This window comes from Podarcis erhardii (assembly GCF_964252035.2).
Source record: "Podarcis erhardii genome assembly, chromosome: 3".
NCBI lineage: Eukaryota > Metazoa > Chordata > Lepidosauria > Squamata > Lacertidae > Podarcis > Podarcis erhardii.
The window spans coordinates 26,887,404-26,908,768 of record NC_138507.1 but is presented as its reverse complement, the minus strand read 5'-3'; the positions used below and the strand labels follow the sequence as shown (position 1 = coordinate 26,908,768).

The window sequence follows — 21,365 nt, the reverse complement described above, 5'->3', positions numbered from 1 at the left end:
TGACAGAAGGAAAGAGGACTTCCTCTAGTTAAAACCAGTACACCAACTCAATGATATCTAGCATTTCCAAAGAACAAGCAATCATCGGAGAATTTAAGGCTTGAAAAGACCTGAAGGGCAGCGATATCCTAAAGCTACACTTACTATCAAAATTAACCTTTGCTTTCTCGTCAAATTGCCTTCGCAGGGCAGGTAGCCTGACAGCAACCGCCTACTAGAACTAAAAAAATAAAAAGAGCATTACAAGCAGAATGAATGAAAACCATACCTTGAAATAGTCACTAAAGACAGGCAATTGGCAGTGGGGGGGGGGATCTTTAGGGGGAGCAGGACAGAATAGAAAATTTAAGTAAACAAGATCTAATTGCATCTCTGTAATGAAATAGATACCCAAGCAATTGTCACACAGGTTAATGTACAATCTCTGGTGCTTCCTCCTTGCCAAGGATGAGGAACATCACATGTGAATGGCAAGATGTGTTTGCCATAAAGAGAGGAGTATTTGGATGCGGGGGTGTACACTGGGATGCGTTCATTGGCTATTCTGTTCTGCATGGGGTGGGATGTGTACAAGAGCTGGAATCTGGCTCCTACAAGACTAAATACTAGATGAGGAATGTGAATGGGCACTAAGATTTTGTACAGACAAGGTCCGTATAGTAAAAGCTATGGTTTTCCCAGTAGTGATGTATGGAAGTGAGAGTTGGACCATAAAGAAGGCTGATGGCCAAAGAATTGATGCTTTTGAATTATGGTGCTGGAGGAGACTCTTGAGAGTCCCATGGACTGCAAGAAGATCAAACCTATCCATTCTGAAGGAAATCAGCCCTGAGTGCTCACTGGAAGGACAGATCCTGAAGCTGAGGCTCCAATACTTTGGCCACCTCATGAGAAGAGAAGACTCCCTGGAAAAGACCCTGATATTGGGAAAGATGGAGGGCACAAGGAGAAGGGGACGACGGAGGACGGTTGGACAGTGTTCTCAAAGCTACCAGCATGAGTTTGACCAAACTGTGGGAGGCAGTGGAAGACAGGAGTGCCTGGCGTGCTCTGGTCCATGGGGTCACGAAGAGTTGGACACGACTAAACAACTAAACAACAACAACATGGACTGCATACTACATGGCATGTAAGGTAGGCTATGAAGAGCTGGCTGTATTTTAATTAACAAAAGTAGATGCCACAGAAAGAGCTGTGGGATTCTAGCTGGAGAAAGGGGATAAGGGAAAGTGAAAAAGACGTGGTGTGTCAATAAAAGTTGGCAGTTTAAGTTGGAAAATTCAGACTCACACACAAATATGGACCATAAAAGAGGCAGAATTTATCCAGAAGGGAAAAGTTACTTTGGAGTAAAAAGAAAAGCATTTAACAAGTCTAGTGGCATAGACGCCAAGGATAAAGTAGTACTAGAAATGTTAAGAGACATCCATGGAAATTCATAACATTTCCAGACTGAAATTCACATGCTGTTCGGAAATGAAATGCATTTCATTTCATTCAATGAATATTTTGAATTGATCCAAATTACACACATGAATTAAATGAAATGTATTTTATACCACTTTCATAACCATTATTTATTTGTATCTCGACACATTTGATTGCAAAGTGCATTTTAATTGCCTAATTCGTTTAACTATTGTGAATCAAAATGAGATAGATAAATCAAAGATTTTACAGTTATGCTTGTTACACCAAAAAATGAAAAGAAAAATTAGCAACCATCAGCATATTATCATAGATGACGGTTACTGCGCAGTAGATAAAATATATGTATGATTTATGTTTATTTTATCATTTAAATTAGCTGTTTAACGACACAGATTCATTTTTCATTTTCAATACAGTTTATTGCAAGGCAGACTGTTAGGTATGCCCTTTCTACCTCTTAGGCCATCGAGACAGCGTAGCCCTCAAATATGAACAAAGGAAGGGTGACGGTCTTTTCCAAGCTTTGATCTAATACACCTGCCATTTCCTATTATAGGAAGATCAGCTGGATCCCTGCATTATCTGACTTTTTGATCTGATTATAGATATAAATTCTTTAAGAAGCTAGATAGGTAAGGGGTTAAAAAGATATTTCATCTTTAGTATGCTTAGTCTTGGACTATACTGCAATTCTAAAGCCCTCATCTTTTACTCTTAGCAATTTTGTAGCCCAGTACAGACATAATGCTACACCATAGTTAGTACTAAACATGCCATTGCCTTAGCAATGGTTGATTAAGATTCACAGATGTACAGGGGGCATGCATAAGAAGACATCAGCAAACCTTCATTCTAAATTTACAAGCAGAGAATAGGGAGCTGGGTGATATTAACAACATAGTTCGGACATAACACTTCATTATGGTTCAATTCCAAACATGATTTGCAAATTCGGTTCAAGTCATTCATTCACATCCTGGTTTGTAACCAAACCTTAGCCATGGTTTACATTTCTAATACAGTGCTGAACCAGGATTTAAGGAAAACTAACCATGGATATGAGTTAGGTTTGCACAAGACATGCTTTTTACCTCAAAACCTGCTTTCAGTGTTGCTGATAGCCTCCAAGGATCAGGCTACAGGATTAAAGTTCAATGTGTTCTTTAAAAGAATAATTCTAAGCTTTGGTGTTGGGGGATGGGGTGTTGTTTTGTGTGTGTGTTTGTGTGCAAGCCTGTTAGAGGTACCAACAGATCCGACCACGTTTGCAAAAAGAGAGAACTTCTGGAGCCACACACTGAACACATCAATACTGCATGACCTCAACCTCTCTAGGTAGTACCAGCAGTGCCTTGCTTCAGTGAATGAAGGTATTTTGAGCATTCCACCCTCAAAGTTTTATAACAACCATATCAGAAATAGCATAATTTTTGTCAGAGCAGCTGATGAAGGCAGAAGCCGAAACATTTTGCTATAAGAATTTAAGATTTCTGTTTTGTTAATCACTGTGATAAACTAAACATCTGTTTTGGCGATTAACTGCATCCTACCATGATCCAGAACAAACTTTTCTGAAGGGCTGTTCAATCCTTTCATTACTATTTATCATATGAATGGCAGGTGTTTCATTCTTTTTTTAAATAAAAAAATGTGTTTATCTTTTTTAAATGTGTTTGAAGTCACTTGGAGACTTCTGGACAACAAGTGACTAACAAGTTTAATAAATAACAATATAATTTGCCCTCTGTTTAAATATATATATATATAGAGAGAGAGAGAGAGGAGATAGTGTGTGTGTGTGTGTGTGTGTGTGTGTATATATATATATATATATACACACACACACACACACATATACATATATATATATATATATATATATATATATATATACAGATATATACATACATACATATATATATATATATATATATATATATATATGAAATAAACTGGGTCTACTTTCTAAAATGCTTTTGCATATTACTTGCTTGCTATCTTTTACCAAACATGTGCTTTTTGAAAAAAACACAGACCTCAGTTCACTATATTTTGCTTTGAAGAAGGATATTTAGACTCCTTACTATCTGCCACTGTTATGTAAAGTATAACCACTGTGGATCAGCTGGAATAGACTTTCAGTGAACCAGCATGGTCAAAAGACCTTCAAGAAGTTAGGCCACCATTGTGTTGTTTCTGTCTACAAAGTTGTCTTACTCCCTTTAAGGTTGAAAACTTGGGTGTCCTCTTCTAAACTATGTAAGAAAACGGACAAAATCCAGCAACATTAAAATCTTGAAACTCCCATTAATGTCAATGGAATAAATTTAATCATGTTCCTAATTCTCTGACTGAAGTCAATGTGATCTAAACACTCTAATGCCCAACATCCTTAGTATTAGCAGAACAGAATATAAACAGATTTACCTTTGCGTCCTGGGTATACATGGGGGTAATACTCGTAATATAGATCAGGCTGGTCTAGATTTCCAAATGGTTCAAATTCCATTTCAGCGTTTTGGAAGAGACCCAGTTTCATCAGGAGTGCAAGTCTTACGAACCAAAGCTTGAAAAAGGAAAAAAAGAAAAGAAAGGGGGAGGGGAGAGACAGATCATTTGATAGTGTTTACTGCAAAACCCAAGCAAACTTACTTTACTATTAGTTTTCTAATGATGCCTAAAAAGCTGCCTATGATACATTCACAGATATCCACGTAACAGATGCCTTTGGCCAAAATCAGAAAGCTAAAATAGGTGGTTCTGTCTTCACTTAACTATCTTTATTTCCTGCTCATCTGCCAATGAAATAACAGCAACTAACTTCATATAAAAGGTAAAGGTACCCCTGACAGTTAGGTCCAGTCGCCGATGACTCTGGGGAGCTGGTGTTTGTCCGCAGACAGCTTCCGGGTCATGTGGCCAGCATGACTAAGCTGCTTCTGGCGAACCAGAGCAGTGCATGGAAACGCTGTTTACCTTCCCGCTGGAGCGGTACCTATTTATCTACTTGCACTTTGACATGCTTTCGAACTGCTAGGTGGGCAGGAGCAGGGACCGAGCAACGGGAGCTCACCCCGTCACGGGGATTCGAACCACCGACCTTCTGATCGGCAAGCCCTAGGCTCAGTGGTTTAGACCACAGCGCCACCCACGTCCCGCAACATCATATAGTTGTACATATAATTTATGGTTGTTATTATTATTAATTGAATTTATTTGTCACCTTTTTATTAAAAGTAACTCCAAGTGACTAACACTAAAACCAACATTAAACTAAAATGAATTAAAAGCTAAAAATGCATTCATATTTAATTAAACGCAGGTCTAAGACATCCCACTCATTGAAGGAGACCACAGATAATTAAATGCCAAAGGATGGTATCAAAAGTCGCCAAGAGAGCAAGGAGAATTAACAGGGACACACTCCCCCTGTCTTTCTCCTGACAAGGGACCAAGGCAATTTCCATGACAAAACTGGCCCGGGCTGCAATGGATAGACCTAGGGCAAAACATGCCAATTTTAGGACGGGATTTGCTGCTCTCATCCAATCCCGATTCCTCCAAATTGGCTGTCATCACAAGTTGAAAAGAATAACTAATTATTTGCCACAATATTGCTAGGTATTATTATAAGAAATGTATATATTGTTTATGCCTCCAGCTATTCCCACTGACACACACCCATAAGAGAACTAGAACACAGATTCATCAGTGGAGTTTTCAAGCATTCTGCTTACTAGCCACAGCGCCACAAAACATCTTTATAACCTTTGAATCAATAACACTTGAAACAGAGAAATTGCAATTGCTTTTAAATAAATATCAGCACAAATTATTATTACAATGCTCATAAAAATCTTTGGAACACAACTCTCTCTAAAGTGAAAAAAATCTAGGCAAGTATGCAGCGGCTGCAGAAGAATTTTTAAATTATTTGTTCCCTTACTAAGATCATAATATGCTTTTTGGGGCTAGAACAAGGGCAAAGTATCTTCTTCCCCAACATGACAGTAAGGACAATGGCCTTCCATTTGCATTACAAATCTCAGCTTTGGTTTTAAGTACATCATGCTTGCAGGACTAATCCTGAAAATACAAAGGCAATGCATCTGGGATGATCTTAAACAACCAGTGGTCAGAATCAGGGCACCTATAAGTTGGGAACAAGCAATTTCAACTAGTTAGACTGATAGATAGGCTCTGTTCCTTAACACTGCAGTCGTGTGTACTCTGTTGATGTAAGTTACGTGCAAAGCCAAATGCATACATTAGCTGCAGGCCTCCAATTTGTGTTACATTCCCATGAAGATTCTTGCAGTGGAACAAATTACCCACTCCTGCTTTAAACTGCACATTCAGGAAGTGACAGCAAATAAAAATAGCGCTGAAGGATGGCTCTCTTCACCCATTTGTAAAATCGAACCCACAATTTTGCTTGACTGAAAGGCAAATGTACCTGCAGAGAGTCTGTTGTATGACTTGTGGGCAAGCCATTTTTGCCATAGCCTTGACCGTGGGCAGTCAGAAGCCGTCCGCATAAGTCAACGGCTGCTCTCCAGTTTTTGCTGCTCTGGGTGGGAGGGAAAAAAGAAGAAGAATAGGCTAAGTAACAAGTAAATTCAGCTACTAAAAAGTTGGAGCTGCTTATTTTGCTTGAAGCAGCTCCAGCTAACCATTAGTAATAATGACAAGGTCAGTAAAGTTAGCCAGTAGGAAGTGGGATGTCATTTGTCAAAACTGCTTGTATAATTAGGCAAAAAGCGAAGCCAGGCATGACTCACAATTTACAATTAGAAGATTGCTAGTGTAAAAGGATACACAATTTATTATGACAGGCCAGATACTGTTCCATTCAGAAGGAGTGGTCAGGCTCCATCTGAAATGAGCAACGTTCCTCCCCACCTTCCTAAGTTTCATACCTATTCTCTTCAGATAACACTGCTATTTTATTCTCTTTCTAGGATCCAATTACGTTCCTATTAGTTTTGAATCGATGGCTTCATGAAGGTCATCAATATGATTTCCTTGAAAAATACAGCTTGGTCAAAATGAAATATTTTAGTGAATATCAACAGCTGAGATTTGAAACGTCTAGTCATTCACCCAGATATAGCACCAAATGAAATACAGTGGTACCTCGGTTACATACGCTTCAGGTTACACACTCTGCTAACCCAGAAATAGTGCTTCAGGTTAAGAACTTTGCTTCAGGATAAGAACAGAAATCGGGCTTTGGCGGTGCGGCAGCGGCAGGAGGCCCCATTAGCTAAAGTGGTGCTTCAAGTTAAGAACAGTTTCAGGTTAAGAACAGACCTCAGGAACGAATTAAGTACTTAACCTGAGGTACCACTGTATGGGGGAATTTTCAAAACAAAACAGAGAGAGAGAGAGAACCCAAAAAATCACGCAAGTGTACTTCTTTCTATGGGCATTTGCTACACATTTGTCCGCAGTCCATATATTTTTTATTTAAAAGTGTTTAGTCCTCAAAAAACAGGCAGATTTTTCAGAAGCCACAGCTATTTGTACCCCAGGCTCACAATTCCCTTGGGGGAAAACAACTTATGCCTGTTCCGTTCAAAAGCTAAGATAAAGAATGGCTGTTGCTTGTTGTCAGAGCTAAGAAGAGAGAGAGAATTGTCCCTGTGTGTCCAATACAGCCAGTAAAGAGTGGAATCAAGGACAGTAACTGGGTCGAACTCCTACGACACCACTGAGTAATTCCCTGAAAGTGGCAGTAGTCAGTGACATAAATCAAAAGGAACATCATGAACAGCAGCTTCTCTTTGCCAAACTATTTTCTCCTTGAGTGTAGAAAAGGAAACTAAATGGAAGTCCCTCCACCAAAGTGCTACTTCTCCGGTCCACTTTAGTCCTATTCTTTACAAATATCCCTGTGGCACAATCCATTCGGAGGGGAAGCAGAAGACTCGCGTCACTTATTTATTGATTCATGAAGATGGGAAGATATATCTGTGGTCAAAGAGGACAACTGCTCTTCTGTTGTGTGTTGCGTCCCACTTAAAATCTGACCTAAAATCTGGGGTTTACACGATAGGTGATAATGATGATGATGATTATCCAAAATGTGTATTTATTTATTTATTTAAAAGATGTGTGGGTTGCTTTTTAGGACAAGGTTCTCTCCAAGCAGCTTACAAACATATAACAATGAAAATCAGATCTCCTATAAGAAGAAGAAGAGTTTGGATTTGATATCCCTCCTTTCACTCCCTTTAAGGAGTCTCAAAGCGGCTAACATTCTCCTTTCCCTTCCTCGCCCACAACAAACACTCTGTGAGGTGAGTGGGGCTGAGAGACTTCAAAGAAGTGTGACTGGCCCAAGGCCACCCAGCAGCTGCATGTGGAGGAGCGGAGACGCGAACCCGGTTCCCCAGATTACGAGACTACCGCTCTTAACCACTACACCACACTGGCTCTATGCAATATGTCATACCCATTAAAATCAATGTACATGACTCATTCAAGACCCATTAATTTCAATAGGTCTTCTCCAAATATACACCCAGCTATGCCTCATTTGATTTGTATTCTGCCTTTCTGTGGTTAAAACCATGCTCAAATACACAATTACAAACATAAGGAAAGTAAGGTAAAGGTAAAGGTAAAGGGACCCCTGACCATTAGGTCCAGTCGCAGACGACTCTGGGGTTGCGGTGCTCATCTCGCTTTATTGGCTGAGGGAGCCGGCGTACAGCTTCCGGGTCATGTGGCCAGCATGACTAAGCCGCTTCTGGCGAACTAGAGCAGCGCACAGAAACGCCGTTTACCTTCCCGCCGGAGCGGTACCTATTTATCTACTTGCACTTTGACGTGCTTTCGAACTGCTAGGTTGGCAGGAGCAGGGACTGAGCAACGGGAGCTCACCCCGTCGCGGGAATTCGAACCGCCAACCTTCTGATCGGCAAGTCCTAGGCTCTGTGGTTTAACCAATTTCCACGTAAATCATAATAAGATCTAAAATAAATAATCAATAACAGCAAAAAAAACACCCCACCCTAAACAAAACTTCCTAAACAATATACCAGCCCAAGACTCTGTTCAGCAGCCTTAGCTTTTGTAGCTGGACTCAGTCAGGGACCTGCTCTCTCAGGCCAGCGAACACTATTCCAATGGAGACTACTCATGCAAATTGGGAGTCAGCCTCAGGAAACCATAAACACTCCCTTCACTTGGCTGGCTTCAGAAATCCAAACCATAGATCATGGCTATTACTGGGCTCACCGTATGAACTGTGACACACTGTTATCTATAAAGCAAACCAATAATTTCTTTTCATATGTGCTGCAAGGAAGAGGAGTGGGCGAGAAGAGCAATCCCTTAAATGATTAAGAACATTCCTTAAATTTTGAACTACAGAAGTGAAGTACTTAGTGATGCTAAGTATTTTATTTCAGATGCTGCCATACATAAATAATTCTGAGGAAGCTTTTAAGGGGCCAAAAGTCAACAGTACACTACACCGATTACTGCTTCTTCTACAATAGATGTAGAATCCAGTATTATTATTACTATTTTTTTTAAAAAAAGAGAGAATCTGTGAAGATACCTATGTTTCATGTAACTGTGATATTTTGAAAATGTACACCTAGTAACTGTATCACAATCAGATCTATTCATCACAGAATTCCTTTTGGATTGCTCTTTGTGGGTAAAGTCCAATTTCTGCTGAGTTTGCTGGCTTACTATGGTGGAAGAAGAATACCATGCTATTCATTTGTTAAGAATATAGTGTCATGACATTTATTAAAGGTTATTGGGCTACTAGTGCATTGGCTGTCTAATGAACTTTCGAGAGAAGGTGAAAGATGCTAATGGAAAAGCAATTGGGAAAAGAGGTTCAGCATGTTCAAACTTGGGAAGACAGAATATCGTCCCAAATTATCTGGCTACAATAGCAAGTTCGGAATGCTTGATTAACACGAAGTATATGGTATCTTTTAACTAGTTTACAAGTGTGTGGGTAAGGGAACGGATCTTGATTTAGACATTGTGCCAGGAGGTACTAACACCAGTGTGCTGTGATTTTGGTTACTAGAGAGTATTGCAGGATAATGGCCTAGATAAAAAAAACCTGAGCAACTTGTTTTGCATAGGGGTAGCTTTGGACGTAGTCTTGAACAAGCAAGGAATTCAAATTTTTAAAAAAGGTGTTCCCATTTATCTCCAGCATGGAAACCTTCCAGACCTCTGATGACATTCTAATCAAAGGCAAATACACATTTCTTCCTCACACAATGATTTGGCTATCTAAATTACACATCCAAACTCTTCCAGCAGTTGAGGAGCTTCTCCTTAGGCTGTTTTACTCTAACTGATCCACAAGCTTGCTTGTAAAATATACTGAGGATTGCAGTTTAGTAGGCTTCTTTTTTTCCTGAATTAATCTTCTTGCTGTATTATTAGCAGTGTTATTTCTTTTTGCTGCCTGAATATTTAAACTTCATTTCACAGTACTGAAGCTGAGAGAATAGCCGCTTGCCTAAGACTAGCTAAGGATTCTATGGCTAATGTGAAATGGGAACCAAGGTCTTCTTGGTTCACAGCTCTTAGCCGCTATAGTACACAAAGAGATATACTATCCCATCTTTGTATCAGTTGCTCAGGTACCGACACAGAGCATCCTGCATTTTAATGGGATCATAGCCAGAGGACACAGAACAGCAGGAATGGACACCATCTGTTCTTTGATGTATGACAGATGTACGTATGCAATGAAGGTCACACAGTTCAGGTGATACAGCAGAATAATGGACCAACCATAATAAATAAATGGATGTCTGATTTCCAATATAAATTCAATTTTTTTTATTACTGTTATTAAATTTCTGATGACCATCTGTTTACTTCTCTGGAAAGGACTACTGAAGATTACTCATCTAACCCCTAAGAGAAATCAAGATTAAGAGACTTAACTTTCTGGCATTTCTTTTTTTTCTTCATTAGACACAAGACTACTGAGAGTCCTATTCACTGGGCTATAGACAACCACAGGCTCCTCAATAGCCCTAGGACAATGTCTCCTGAAAAACTTAAGGCATTGTTCAGGTTGAAGAAACACTTGTCTATACATCCTGCTTTAGGAAGAGTTATATGACAGATCCTTAAACCCACTGATTCCATGCGTAAAGGAAAAAGAAACCTAGCAGTTTCAAACATTCTATCTTCAGAGAAGCATTTCCATGTTGACTGTCTCCCACTATACACATAGGTTTTAGGGTGTACACCCAAACGTCTGCAGCTGCATGTTGCAGTGATAGATGCAAACGAATGGGCATGTGGGGTTGTTGCTTTTTAAGAACATTTGCCAGCCATGACTGATTTACCTATTGGAGAACCCTAAATAATATTCTTGAGAAACCCCAGACCTCTCAAAGAGCACAGTATGAAAGTTACGGGCATAACCCATCTCAGTTTTTTTCTAAATCAACTGAAGAACCATTAGTTGTAGCCATAACTTCTTGACCAGTTTTTTTGCTTAAAAATACAATTTAAACTGGGAGGTTTGAAGTAAAACTTCTCCGGTATAAAGCAGTAAATATATACAAGAACTACAGCATATTATATTTGACAACATATGAAAATTCAACATTAAATCAGAAGCACAACTAACAGAATGTATATGGTTTTTTCCAAACGGAGTCTCAAAAGGGAGTCATTAACTCTACATGCAACACCATTAAAATGATTAAAATGTCCTCCTCCATTTGCTATGACATTCTTCTCGATTGTAAATTACTCTGGTAGAACACTCTGACATTACTTAGAGAAACTCACGTCAGTAACCCCTTCTTAGGCTAAAGTTTGTTTGAAGTTATTACGAGCATAAAGCTCATTAATACGCCATTGAAATATTGCAATTAAAAAATTTAAGTCTATTTCTTACATGCTTTCTATACTGAAAACTATCAGTTGCCTGCTGCTACTGTCCCACTTTAATTACAAAAATGCTGCAAGAGCCATTCATTTATGGAATAAATTAAAATGCAAAGTCTTGAAACGTTGGTGCCTAGATCTTTTAGATTTTGTGTGCCAAATTAAGGCTTTCAAAAATGTTTGCTACTTTAAGGCAGCAATTTTGCAGATGGGTTATTATTTATTTCAAATGCAACTGAATGATGTGCACACACTATATAAGCTCAAAGTGCAACACACAAATGATACAGCTTCTTGAGACAAAGGCAATGTCATTTCAAAATCATTGGCAACCAGCAAGTGTTACGAGTACCAAAATAATAATAATAATAATAATAAATCAGTCCTCTTTCCACCTCTGAGTTTAAGACAGAAAATTGAATTTCCGGGAAGCAGATGGTCCCAGGTTTAGTTCTTGGCATCTACAGTTTAAAAGAATATAGTAGCAGGTGATGTGAAAGACCACAGACAGAGACCCTTGAAAGCTGATGCCAGTTGAAGCAGACAATACTGTGCTAGACAAGAAGTCTTCCAGTGCTCCTGCTAAACCCATCGCCCCATATACATTATTGGCATCACATGCTCCTCCCTATTGGTGCATGCTTGTGGAAAAGGAGAACTGAATGGTATAGGCTGATCTATAGGTGATGAAACCTTTGGCTCTCAGGCAGCTCTTGAATGTAAATGCAAAAGCCATAAGGGTGCTGGAGAAGTGCAACTGTTTTGCCTTGCCCTCAGTTCATCTTCCAGCCACCCTCAGACACAGGCTGGAACCCAGGAAGCCCCAGATTAAGATCATGTAGTGATTGATGGCAGTATAGTCTAACGACCATTAGGTTCTGTGTACCGTGCATCAAACTGGAGAAAGGAGCAACAGCACCAATGCAGAAAAATAACCAAAGCTGTTGCAGTGGGACTAAACAGAAGTACAGTCGTACCTCGGAAGTCGAACATAATCCGTTCCGGAAGTCTGTTTGACTTCCAAAACGTTCGGAAACCAAAGCGTGGCTTCTGATTGGCTGCAGGAAGCTCCTGCAGCCAATTGGAAGCTGCGGAAGCCCCGTTGGACGTTTGGCTTCCAAAAAAAGTTTGAAAACTGGAACACTCACTTCTGGATTTTGATCGTTTGGGAGGTGAAACGTTTGGCAACTAAGCTGTTCGAGAGCCAAGGTATGACTGTACTGTTATATAGCTTAGGTTTCTGAACATCTTGGTGGTTTTTAGGTTATAGCTGTTGAGTTTTGGAATTCGGTCAGCTCTAGGCTATTCTGTTGGCATAGCTGAATATGAACTGGGATGGATCCAAAGTCCCTGTGAGCAAAATACTACTTTCAGGATGCTCCTGCTGGAGGAAGCAGGGGTGGGATGCAGTAATTTTATCTACCTCTCCCTGAAAAGTTCCGAGTGTTGAGGGACCCTTCAGAAAACCACGAGGCGATGCTGGTGGCTATAGGGGGAAGGTGAAAATTGCCTCCCTCCCTTCAGTAAGAACTTCCATTGGATTGATGAATAAGTTTAGCTCTTAACCTATCTAGAGAAGAAGCCGAGCGTTCAATATGTACAAAGAAATATTGTTACTTACTATCAGTTGTTTTAAACCCACAAAAGACTGTTCCACAGAGGTGGCATTTAAAACTTGTCTTTTTGCTGCAGACTGCTCACCAAGGAAGCGAAGCATTAAGTCTTTTACTGCATCACCCTAATTGGGGGAAAAAATACAAAATGTTGGGTTTTTTTAATTGAAAATTCCTCTTAGCCATTAAAACACACACACAAGTGTCTTGCATTAATGCAGTGCTATGTGCTTGAAATTTTTTCAGCATACAACAAGGTGCTTTGTATATTTCTACTTATATGCCTTGAACTACCCTGCACAACAGTGGCCTTGAGCCTGAGACTATTGTACTGATTCCCGTGACATGAAAAATCAGTATGTTGAAGACAGCTATAATCTCCTATTGCATGGAAAGGAGAGTATTTAGCATCTCTTTACTCTCCAAAGCAGCTGTATGCCACAATGGCTTTAAGATGTGCACTGAAATCCCATTTATTTCTGTGGGGTTACTGCTGCTTGTTTAACAATAGGTTCATTTCACTGAAGGAAGCAGCTGCTACATGCCTGCTAGATGCTTACCCTTTGTAGCTAGTAACAACAACAAGCGTTCAATGCATCTTTAGAAACAGTATGTGTTCTCCATCCCTTAAAAAAGACAATAGCAAGACCTGTGTTCGTGTCTGTGTTTAGACCCCGGTACCTCAACAGGTCCCTAATGTGCCTTTTAAGGTAATTGAGTGGGTAGCGGCTGGACAGCTCCAGAAACTCCTGAATGAGGCTAACTATCTAGATACATTTCATCCTGGTTGGGGAACAGAAACTATCTTGGTTGCCCTCACAGTATCCAGGCAAGATTGCCAGATAGGGCCAAAAGCTACAATGCTACTAAATTCTGCTGGTGGAATGGTGAGGCTCTTAACTACGATTTATCATTATTTAGAGCTCAAATTTCTTTCTTTTCCTTAATACAAAAACTATGCCAGGTTAAAGAGATGCCAAATTTTCTGTTAATGGACCGAACAGAGATCTCACATGGTTGTTTCTTCCATCTACTAGATCACAAAGGTTTTCCCCACACTCTGCTGAATGTATTCCATTGTACTATTCATCCATTCATCAAACTTCTTTCAGCAAAATCTAAATCTGGCAACCATCTTGAGACTGATCTCATTCCCCCTCCCTCACCATAAACTGGTGTGGCAGCACACCCCAGTAGACAAGGACACAAGCTTCAAACAACGTAAAGGACAGTTTCAACAAAACCCGTTGAAATCTCTAGAAATATCAGAAGATAACGGTACATTTCTGCTAATAAAATAACTTAACATTGTTAATAGTAACTGACTGGATTCAGACCTACTTCATTTAAGCAAAGTGGTAGATTCATGTGCTTTCAGACTATGGGTTGTATCCAATGCTAGTTGTATTGAGAGTAGACCCACTGAAATTAACAGACATAACTAACACAGGACCCTTAATTTCAATGGGTCTACTCTCAGTAGGGCTAGCACTGATCACAGCGCTCAAGGGCTCAGGACTTGGGCCCACTGTCACACCTGAAACTTATCGCCTTATGAGAAAGTATGAAGAATATATATATATATATATATATATATATATATATATATATATTTAGCCTTATGGTATGCGTACCCTCTCCCAACCCAAATGATCACCTCCAGAATACTATGAAGGTTTAGGAGTTTAAGCTGGCCAGCTCCTTTGCTCTTCCCAACTGACACTTTCAACATCCCATAGCTCAGTGGTGCTTATTACTAAGACACACAAATCTGCCTGACTTTTGGTTCTTTAGACCGTTCCCAAACCAAAAACCTCATAGATCCCAATTCTCCAGCCCCTCCACTATCAAACGTATGGAAGAATACACACCCCAAATTTTTACCTTCCACCCTGGCCAGCAGAAGCCTCTTCACTGCCTCTTATTAAGTTAAATCAGGGGTCGGCAACCTAAGGCCCATGGGCCACAAGCGGCCCACAGGGGTCGTTTAACTGGCCCATGAGCCACCCCTGAACTGAGCTCCCTGCTCAGTTAGTCCCCGCGCGCTGAGCTAAACCGGTGCAGTGTGGCACAGGGACTCGCTTTCGCGGCACCAGAAATCCTGCCTGCACATGTGCAGACGCAGAAAATCGCATCTGTGCAGACTCAGACGCTGGAAATCATGTGCGTGATCCAGCTCAGAGAGGGATCTCCACTGGAGTGAACCAACCCAGGCAAGGTAAACCTTGCTGACCCCTGGGTTAAATTATGTTTATAACCATCTGCCTCCCCCCCCCTCTCTGTCTGTCTATCTATCTATCTATCTGATCTTATCTGATTTCATTGTGCTATTTGTTATTATGCTGAGCAGACTGCTTATATTATACTGCAGCCTGGTGCATTTTTATGAAAAGGTGGGATATAAATGTCACAACTGAAAAACGTGACTGAAAGAATGTACATGCCACCTAGCTTATTATTAGCCACACAGTATTCCAAGAAGTAAGACACAATGGAACACGCTTACCTGAATGTTGTCAAACTTTAATCCAGGCATTGTGAGATTTTCCTTGTCTATGAAAACATTACTGTACTGCTGAGTTGCTACTGAGATCAACACATTCCTAGTTGCATCACTAGGAAGCCAAGCATCGTTCCTCCTGTCTACCTCACTCATATTCAGCACAGATGCAAAAGGATCGTCGCCACCTTGAAAAACAGCTTGGATCTGGGAAAATGGCTTTGGAGACTGTGAAATTTCTGGAGAAGATGCAGACCTCCCAGCTTCAGACCGTCCATTTTTAACAGAGTATTTGTGGCTGGCAGAGTCATGGAACTCCCCAGCTGTTACAAGAGAAGACATTTGTTCTGGTACAGAAGAGCTCGCATTAGGGTTACTGACAGAAATAAAAGAGGATGTGGTAAATGAATCGAAAAAATCAGAAGCTAGAGTATTAGTATTAATGGCTTCACCAAAAAACTTGCTTAGACTGGGACTAGGTTGAACCACCTGCGGAAGAGTTTTTATGGGAGTCTCGCTTATACCGCCTAAGCTAGGCGACTTCACCATCTGAGGCTCAAAGCCATCATGCAGGAACTGCTGCTGACCATTCATGCGACTTCCCTGGCTGAAAATCGTACACACAGGGATAGGCTCAGGGTTGACGGGTGATTTGTCGGCAAGCGGGGAAGATATCTGCTCCTCAGATTTGCATTCATCAATACTGTTTGATGCAGAGTTAAGCAGCTCATCACTTTCCACTTTCAATTCATTTTCTGCTGATTCCTGAACCAACTCTTCTTTCAAAGGAGGTTGATCACCAATTCCACTATCAGAAATAACTTTAGGAGCGCCTTCAAGTTCCGTTTTACTCTCTTTGCTAATTGCCTTTTCCTCCAGCTCTTCTTCTGGTGCATGAATGTCTTTTGTGTCCATTTGTTTTACAATTTCTTGAAGACAACCAAGATCGCCAGCATCATCTTCACTATTATTTGGAGAATCTGATATAACAACACTCTCCATCATCTGCTCATTAAGTTTATCTATGAAGTTACTAGAATCTTCTGAGATGGTCTCATTTTCTTCAGACTCAAACTCATCTCCACCAAGATCAATTGTTTCTTCATGAAACATAAGTTCTTCGTGACCTGGCAGCTGGATAGCACAGCCACCTTCTGCCGCACTTGAACCTCTTATCTTGGCATCCTCAACATCACCTTCTTTGGTTTCCATAATTGCTCTGGATAAAAAATTACAAGTGAATGTGACTGCTGGTGACCAATTCTGAAACTTAAGATGATTTATGCATAAAGTGGAAACCTGATGGAAACATCAGGTTCTACATATCCATTTGAATAATTAAGATGGCCAGTACTTCAAATGCCAAAAGCTCCAAATAAATGAAGTTAACTCTACAGCAGGGACAGCGAACTTCCAAGAGACAATTAAAAACTAGCAGTGATCTACCCCATTTTTGGGGGGTTCAGCTTTTTTTAGGGAAGCTAAACAAGGAACAGGGCAAAGGGAAAAATGAAAACAACTGCTCACCAAGGGATCGCTTGTGAAGCAGTCAGCCTTGCAGCAGGAGCTCCGTCTGTCCTTCTAACAATCTAGAGGGCGGGGAGAGGGGGCGGGGCTGGATGGAGAGGGGGCAGGGCCTATAGATGGAAAGAAACCCTGCTCTACTGTAAAGAACAGAAATAGTATCAAGCAAATAGTTTCATGCAAACAGTATCACAAAGAGAGATAATTCAGAAATAGTATCAAGCAAATAGTTTCATGCAAACAATATCACAAAGAGAGATAATTCAGTAACATTTATATAGCATTTACGAATGTGCAGATCATTTCAATGTAACAAAAATGATTTGGATGCTGTCCCCCACTCGCTTTTTCTATTAATGCAGTTTCTGTTTCTTCATCAACCTGTCCATCAGTATAGATGCTGAACAGAGGTTCAACTCATTCTTTAAGTGAAAAGTCTATTAATACACAGAGACAAGGAAAGAAAGCTGAAACATTAAATCATGGGTAGGCAAACTAAGGCCCCGGGGGCAGGATCCGGCCCAATCGCCTTCTAAATCCGGCCTGCGGACGGTCCGGGAATCAGCATGTTTTTACTTGAGCCTAGCTGACCACTATGAGAAAATGCCGGACTAAAAGGGCCATTGGCCTGATCCAGCAGGCTCTTCTTAGGCCCTTTTGTTCTTAACTGAATCTCCTCAATAGCGACTTAATCTTCCTCATTCCCACAGCTGCCTCATAACTCTCAGTGCATGGGTTTAGCCTCAAACATGGAGCTACTCCTGGCAGCTGAGTCTACTAAGGTTTGTACTATGAAGCGAGATCACCAGAGAGGAGTTATGTAGTAAGGCAGGGATGAATTTCTACCCAGTCAACTTAGGTCTCTTATGATCACTTTGTTTCCTAGGGTAATATGAGCAAAAAAAAGCTACTTTATATAAAGTCTGTTGGCCTACTTAGCCCTTGATGGTCCCTCTCCAGATGGCTTCAAAGAGATAACCAGTTGATTGTTATTTCTAAGGCCTGCTCTCCCCATCCTTCTTCCTAGAGTCCCATCTTTTCATTGGATGGAAGAGACAAAAGTGCCAATAGGGCAAAGTCAATGAACTCAAGGAGTTCCCTGGCTGAAGGGGCATGTAACTTGGCAGACCCCTCCATGGACATGGCTCACAGAGGGATTTGCCTGCAGAATAAATGGAAGAACAAGGGGCCATGAGACTTAGGAAGCAGCCTTTGTCCCCTAGCCCTAATATGATTTATCACAAGTCTCCATTGATAACCCCAGTTTTATAACTAAAAATAGTCCATTGATTGCCAGGTAGTAGGGTTATGACTATAATAATAATAATAATAATAATAATAATAATAATTTTGTATTTATACCCCGCCCTCCCCAGCCAAGGCCGGGCTCAGAGCGGCTTACAAGCAATAATAAAAACAAGATGAATGATTACAACTTAAAAACAAAAATAAAATACAACATTAAAATAATGGAACATTAAAATATTAAAATGTAGCCTCATCGCAGGAGAAGGAAAAGAAAGAAAGAGGAGGGAAAAAAAGAGAGAGAGAGAGAGAGAGAGAGAGGGAGGGAATCAAATTGGCTCCAAGCCAAAGGCCAGGCGGAACAACTCTGTCTTACAGGCCCTGCGGAAAGAAATCAGATCCTGCAGGGCCCTGGTCTCATGAGGCAGAGCGTTCCACCAGGCCGGAGCCAGAGTTGAAAAGGCCCTGGCTCTGGTTGAAGCCAGTCTAACTTCTTTAGGGCCTGGGACCACTAGGGTGTTATTATTTATGGACCTTGAGGCTCTCCATGGGGCATACCAGGAGAGGCAGTCCCGTAGGTACGAGGGTCCTAGGCCGTGAAGGGCTTTAAAGGTCAAAAGCAGCACCTTAAATCTGACCCTGTACCCCACCGGGAGCCAGTGCAGCTTGAAAAGCACTGAGTGAATATGCTCCCATGGCAGAGACCCCGTGAGGAGCCTCACTGCAGCATTCTGTACCCGCTGGAGTTTCTGGGACAGCTTCAAGGGCAGCCCCGCATAGAGCGAATTACAGTAATCAAGCCTGGAGATGACCGTCGCATAGATCACTGTGGCCAGGTTGGGGCGGGAAAGGTAAGGGACCAACTGCTTGATGCGGCGAAGGTGGAAAAATGTCGCCTTGGCTGTTGCTGTAACAACATAGTTGTTGCTATGCAGTTGCCAGTTCGCACCATTTAACAGATGATGTAAAAATGGCATATAAGCAATGCTGAGTCTGTTCTTAAGTTTCAACAGACTAGCTAATGGGTGTAAGAGAGATAAAATATGAATGGGGTGTAAGAGAGAGCTGGCTAGTGGATCCAATCTGGGAAACTTAGGTCTTAGGGTATGTGAATGCTAGCATCTGTTTCTCTCACCCAGACCAAGACCTCTGTGTTCAAAAGCTGAAATTCCACTTTAAAAAAATAAAAGTTCAAATAAGTAATTTTAACATTTGTTAAGATTCATGTGGTAATAATTTTCACATGGTGAGATCAGGTGACAATGCATTTGTCTAAGACAGACTAACAGGAAACAAGATTTATCCCTGTAAGACTTCGTGGAAATACAGACATACCTTTTATCTCTGCTCTGGCAAGCCTCAGTATCCCAGGACAATTCACTTGAGATCAGCCTCAGTGTCCCATCTGTAAAACAGCAGCAGGAATTATTTTCCCACTTTACAAATTATGATTAGGAAACCAAGCGAAATGAGGATCTGTTCCCTTTGCGCCATTACAAAAATACCATACTGTACACGATTAACAAGCCTATCTACAGACAAATATCACAATGCACGCTACTGTTTTGAATACCACGCAGGGAATACCAAAACCTCCCACAGGTTTACTAGTTGTTCTCACAAAACAAGTTTCTCTACACACCACTTCGGGCTGCAAAGACACGCATCTGGGTTTCACATTTGAGTCCTACTCTGAAAACACACACAGCACACAATCTCTGCCCGTATAGAAGACACCAGGGAGGATTCCAACTTCTCCCTGACGAGCTAGCTTTCTACATGCAGGGAGGTGCTTTAGCCTAGGCGTGTACTAAAACATCGCCCATCCCCCGTAAGACCATTCCCACTTCTCCTCCAAGGGGGGCACAGTCACCTCGGGCTTTTCAAGAGCCAACGCAAACAGGGATAATTGTGGGCGAAGCTGGTTTTTTTCCGGGTTGCTCTTCAAAGAGGACGAGCGAGTAGCACCTCCCCGCGCCCAGAGCGGGCGCCCCTTCCCGCTCCAAGCCTCCAGGGAGGATGGAAGGCCACGGAGAGGACACTCTTTCCCACCCTCCCTTGGCCTCCCCCTCACCTACTTCCACTGACAGCTGCAAAAGGCGACGCCTCCGGGACGCGGCGGCGAAGATGTGCGTGTGCGTGAGGGGCGGGGGAAGCGTAGGAGAGGAGCCAACCGATACGCGTGGGGCGCCTGCGCGGCGACGTCCCCCTGCTCGCCGCCGCCTCACACACGCCATTCCGGAAGTAAGGACGGAAGCCGACGCGGGACCTGCCCCGTTTTGTTGTGTGTTTCGCCTTTTCCTTCAACACGCGTTTGGATGGGAAGGCGAGGCTAGGCTCCCCATCGCGGCGGCGCCGAATCTTGAGGCCTTAGTTGGACAGCCATGGAGGACGACGCTCCGGTGATCTATGGGCTGGAGTTCCAGGTAAGAAGGAGCGGGAAGCACCTGCTGTTTGTTCCTTGCAGGGGCGGTAAATGAAGCACCAGCGCACGGGTTGTTTGAGGGAACGTGTGGACGGCGCGCATCCTTAAAGAAGCGTGCCCGAAGCTTTAGCAGGCTTGGCAAAACCAGTCGAACCAGCTAAACCAGTTGACTTCCCGCAATAAGAAAACGGAGCTACGCCTTCCAAATAAATAACCGCCATGGGTATTGAGGAGTAACTGTGAAGGGCATAGGAGGCAACTCCTAGATCTCCGAGATCCTTTTGGCCTCCCCCACCCAATAAAATAGGGATGCGGGTGGCGCTGTGGGTTAATGTTTTAATGTTGTATTTTAATCTTGTTTGTAAGTTGTATTCATTCAACTTGTTTTTATTATTGCTTGTTAGCCGCCCTGAGCCCGGCCTTGGCTGGGGAGGGCGGGGTATAAATAAAATTTATTATTATTACTACTATTAAACCACAGAGCCTAGGAGTTGCCGATCAGAAGGTCGGCGGTTCGAATCCCCGCGACGGGGTGAGCTCCCGTTGCTCGGTCCCTGCTCCTGCCAACCTAGCAGTTCGAAAGCACCTCAAAGTGCAAGTAGATAAATAGGTACCACTTTGGCGGGAAGGTAAACAGCATTTCCGTGCGCTGCTCTAGTTCGCCAGAAGCGGCTTAGTCATGCTGGCCACATGACCCGGAAGCTGTACGCCGGCTCTCGGCCAATAAAGC

At 41.8% G+C, this 21,365-nt stretch overlaps 2 protein-coding genes across 8 annotated transcripts in view; one reads left to right on the top strand and one right to left on the bottom strand.

The window, feature by feature from the left end:
- Positions 1-21,365, bottom strand: part of TRAPPC12 (trafficking protein particle complex subunit 12) — a 220,182-nt gene that overhangs the window by 33,596 nt on the left and 165,221 nt on the right. For 2 of the 5 annotated variants that reach the window (XM_081856980.1, XM_081856981.1), the window contains exons 1-6: positions 20,285-20,455; positions 19,546-19,615; positions 15,448-16,660; positions 12,950-13,066; positions 5,888-6,001; positions 3,859-3,997 (exon numbers count right to left, since the gene is read on the bottom strand). In XM_081856980.1, coding sequence (XP_081713106.1) covers positions 3,859-3,997; positions 5,888-6,001; positions 12,950-13,066; positions 15,448-16,660; positions 19,546-19,615; positions 20,285-20,447 — 1,816 coding nt within the window. In that variant the 5' untranslated portion in view covers positions 20,448-20,455. The other 3 variants (XM_081856983.1, XM_081856982.1, XM_081856984.1) reach the window with 3 other exon arrangements.
- EIPR1 (EARP complex and GARP complex interacting protein 1) overlaps positions 20,495-21,365 on the top strand; it is a 66,674-nt gene continuing 65,803 nt past the window's right edge. For all 3 annotated transcript variants that reach the window (XR_014155164.1, XM_081857301.1, XM_081857300.1), the window contains exon 1: positions 20,495-20,636. Coding sequence is in view for 2 of the 3 variants with exons in the window: in XM_081857301.1 (XP_081713427.1) it covers positions 20,595-20,636 (42 nt within the window). In the remaining variant the exon portion in view is untranslated. The remainder of the gene's footprint in view (positions 20,637-21,365) is intronic.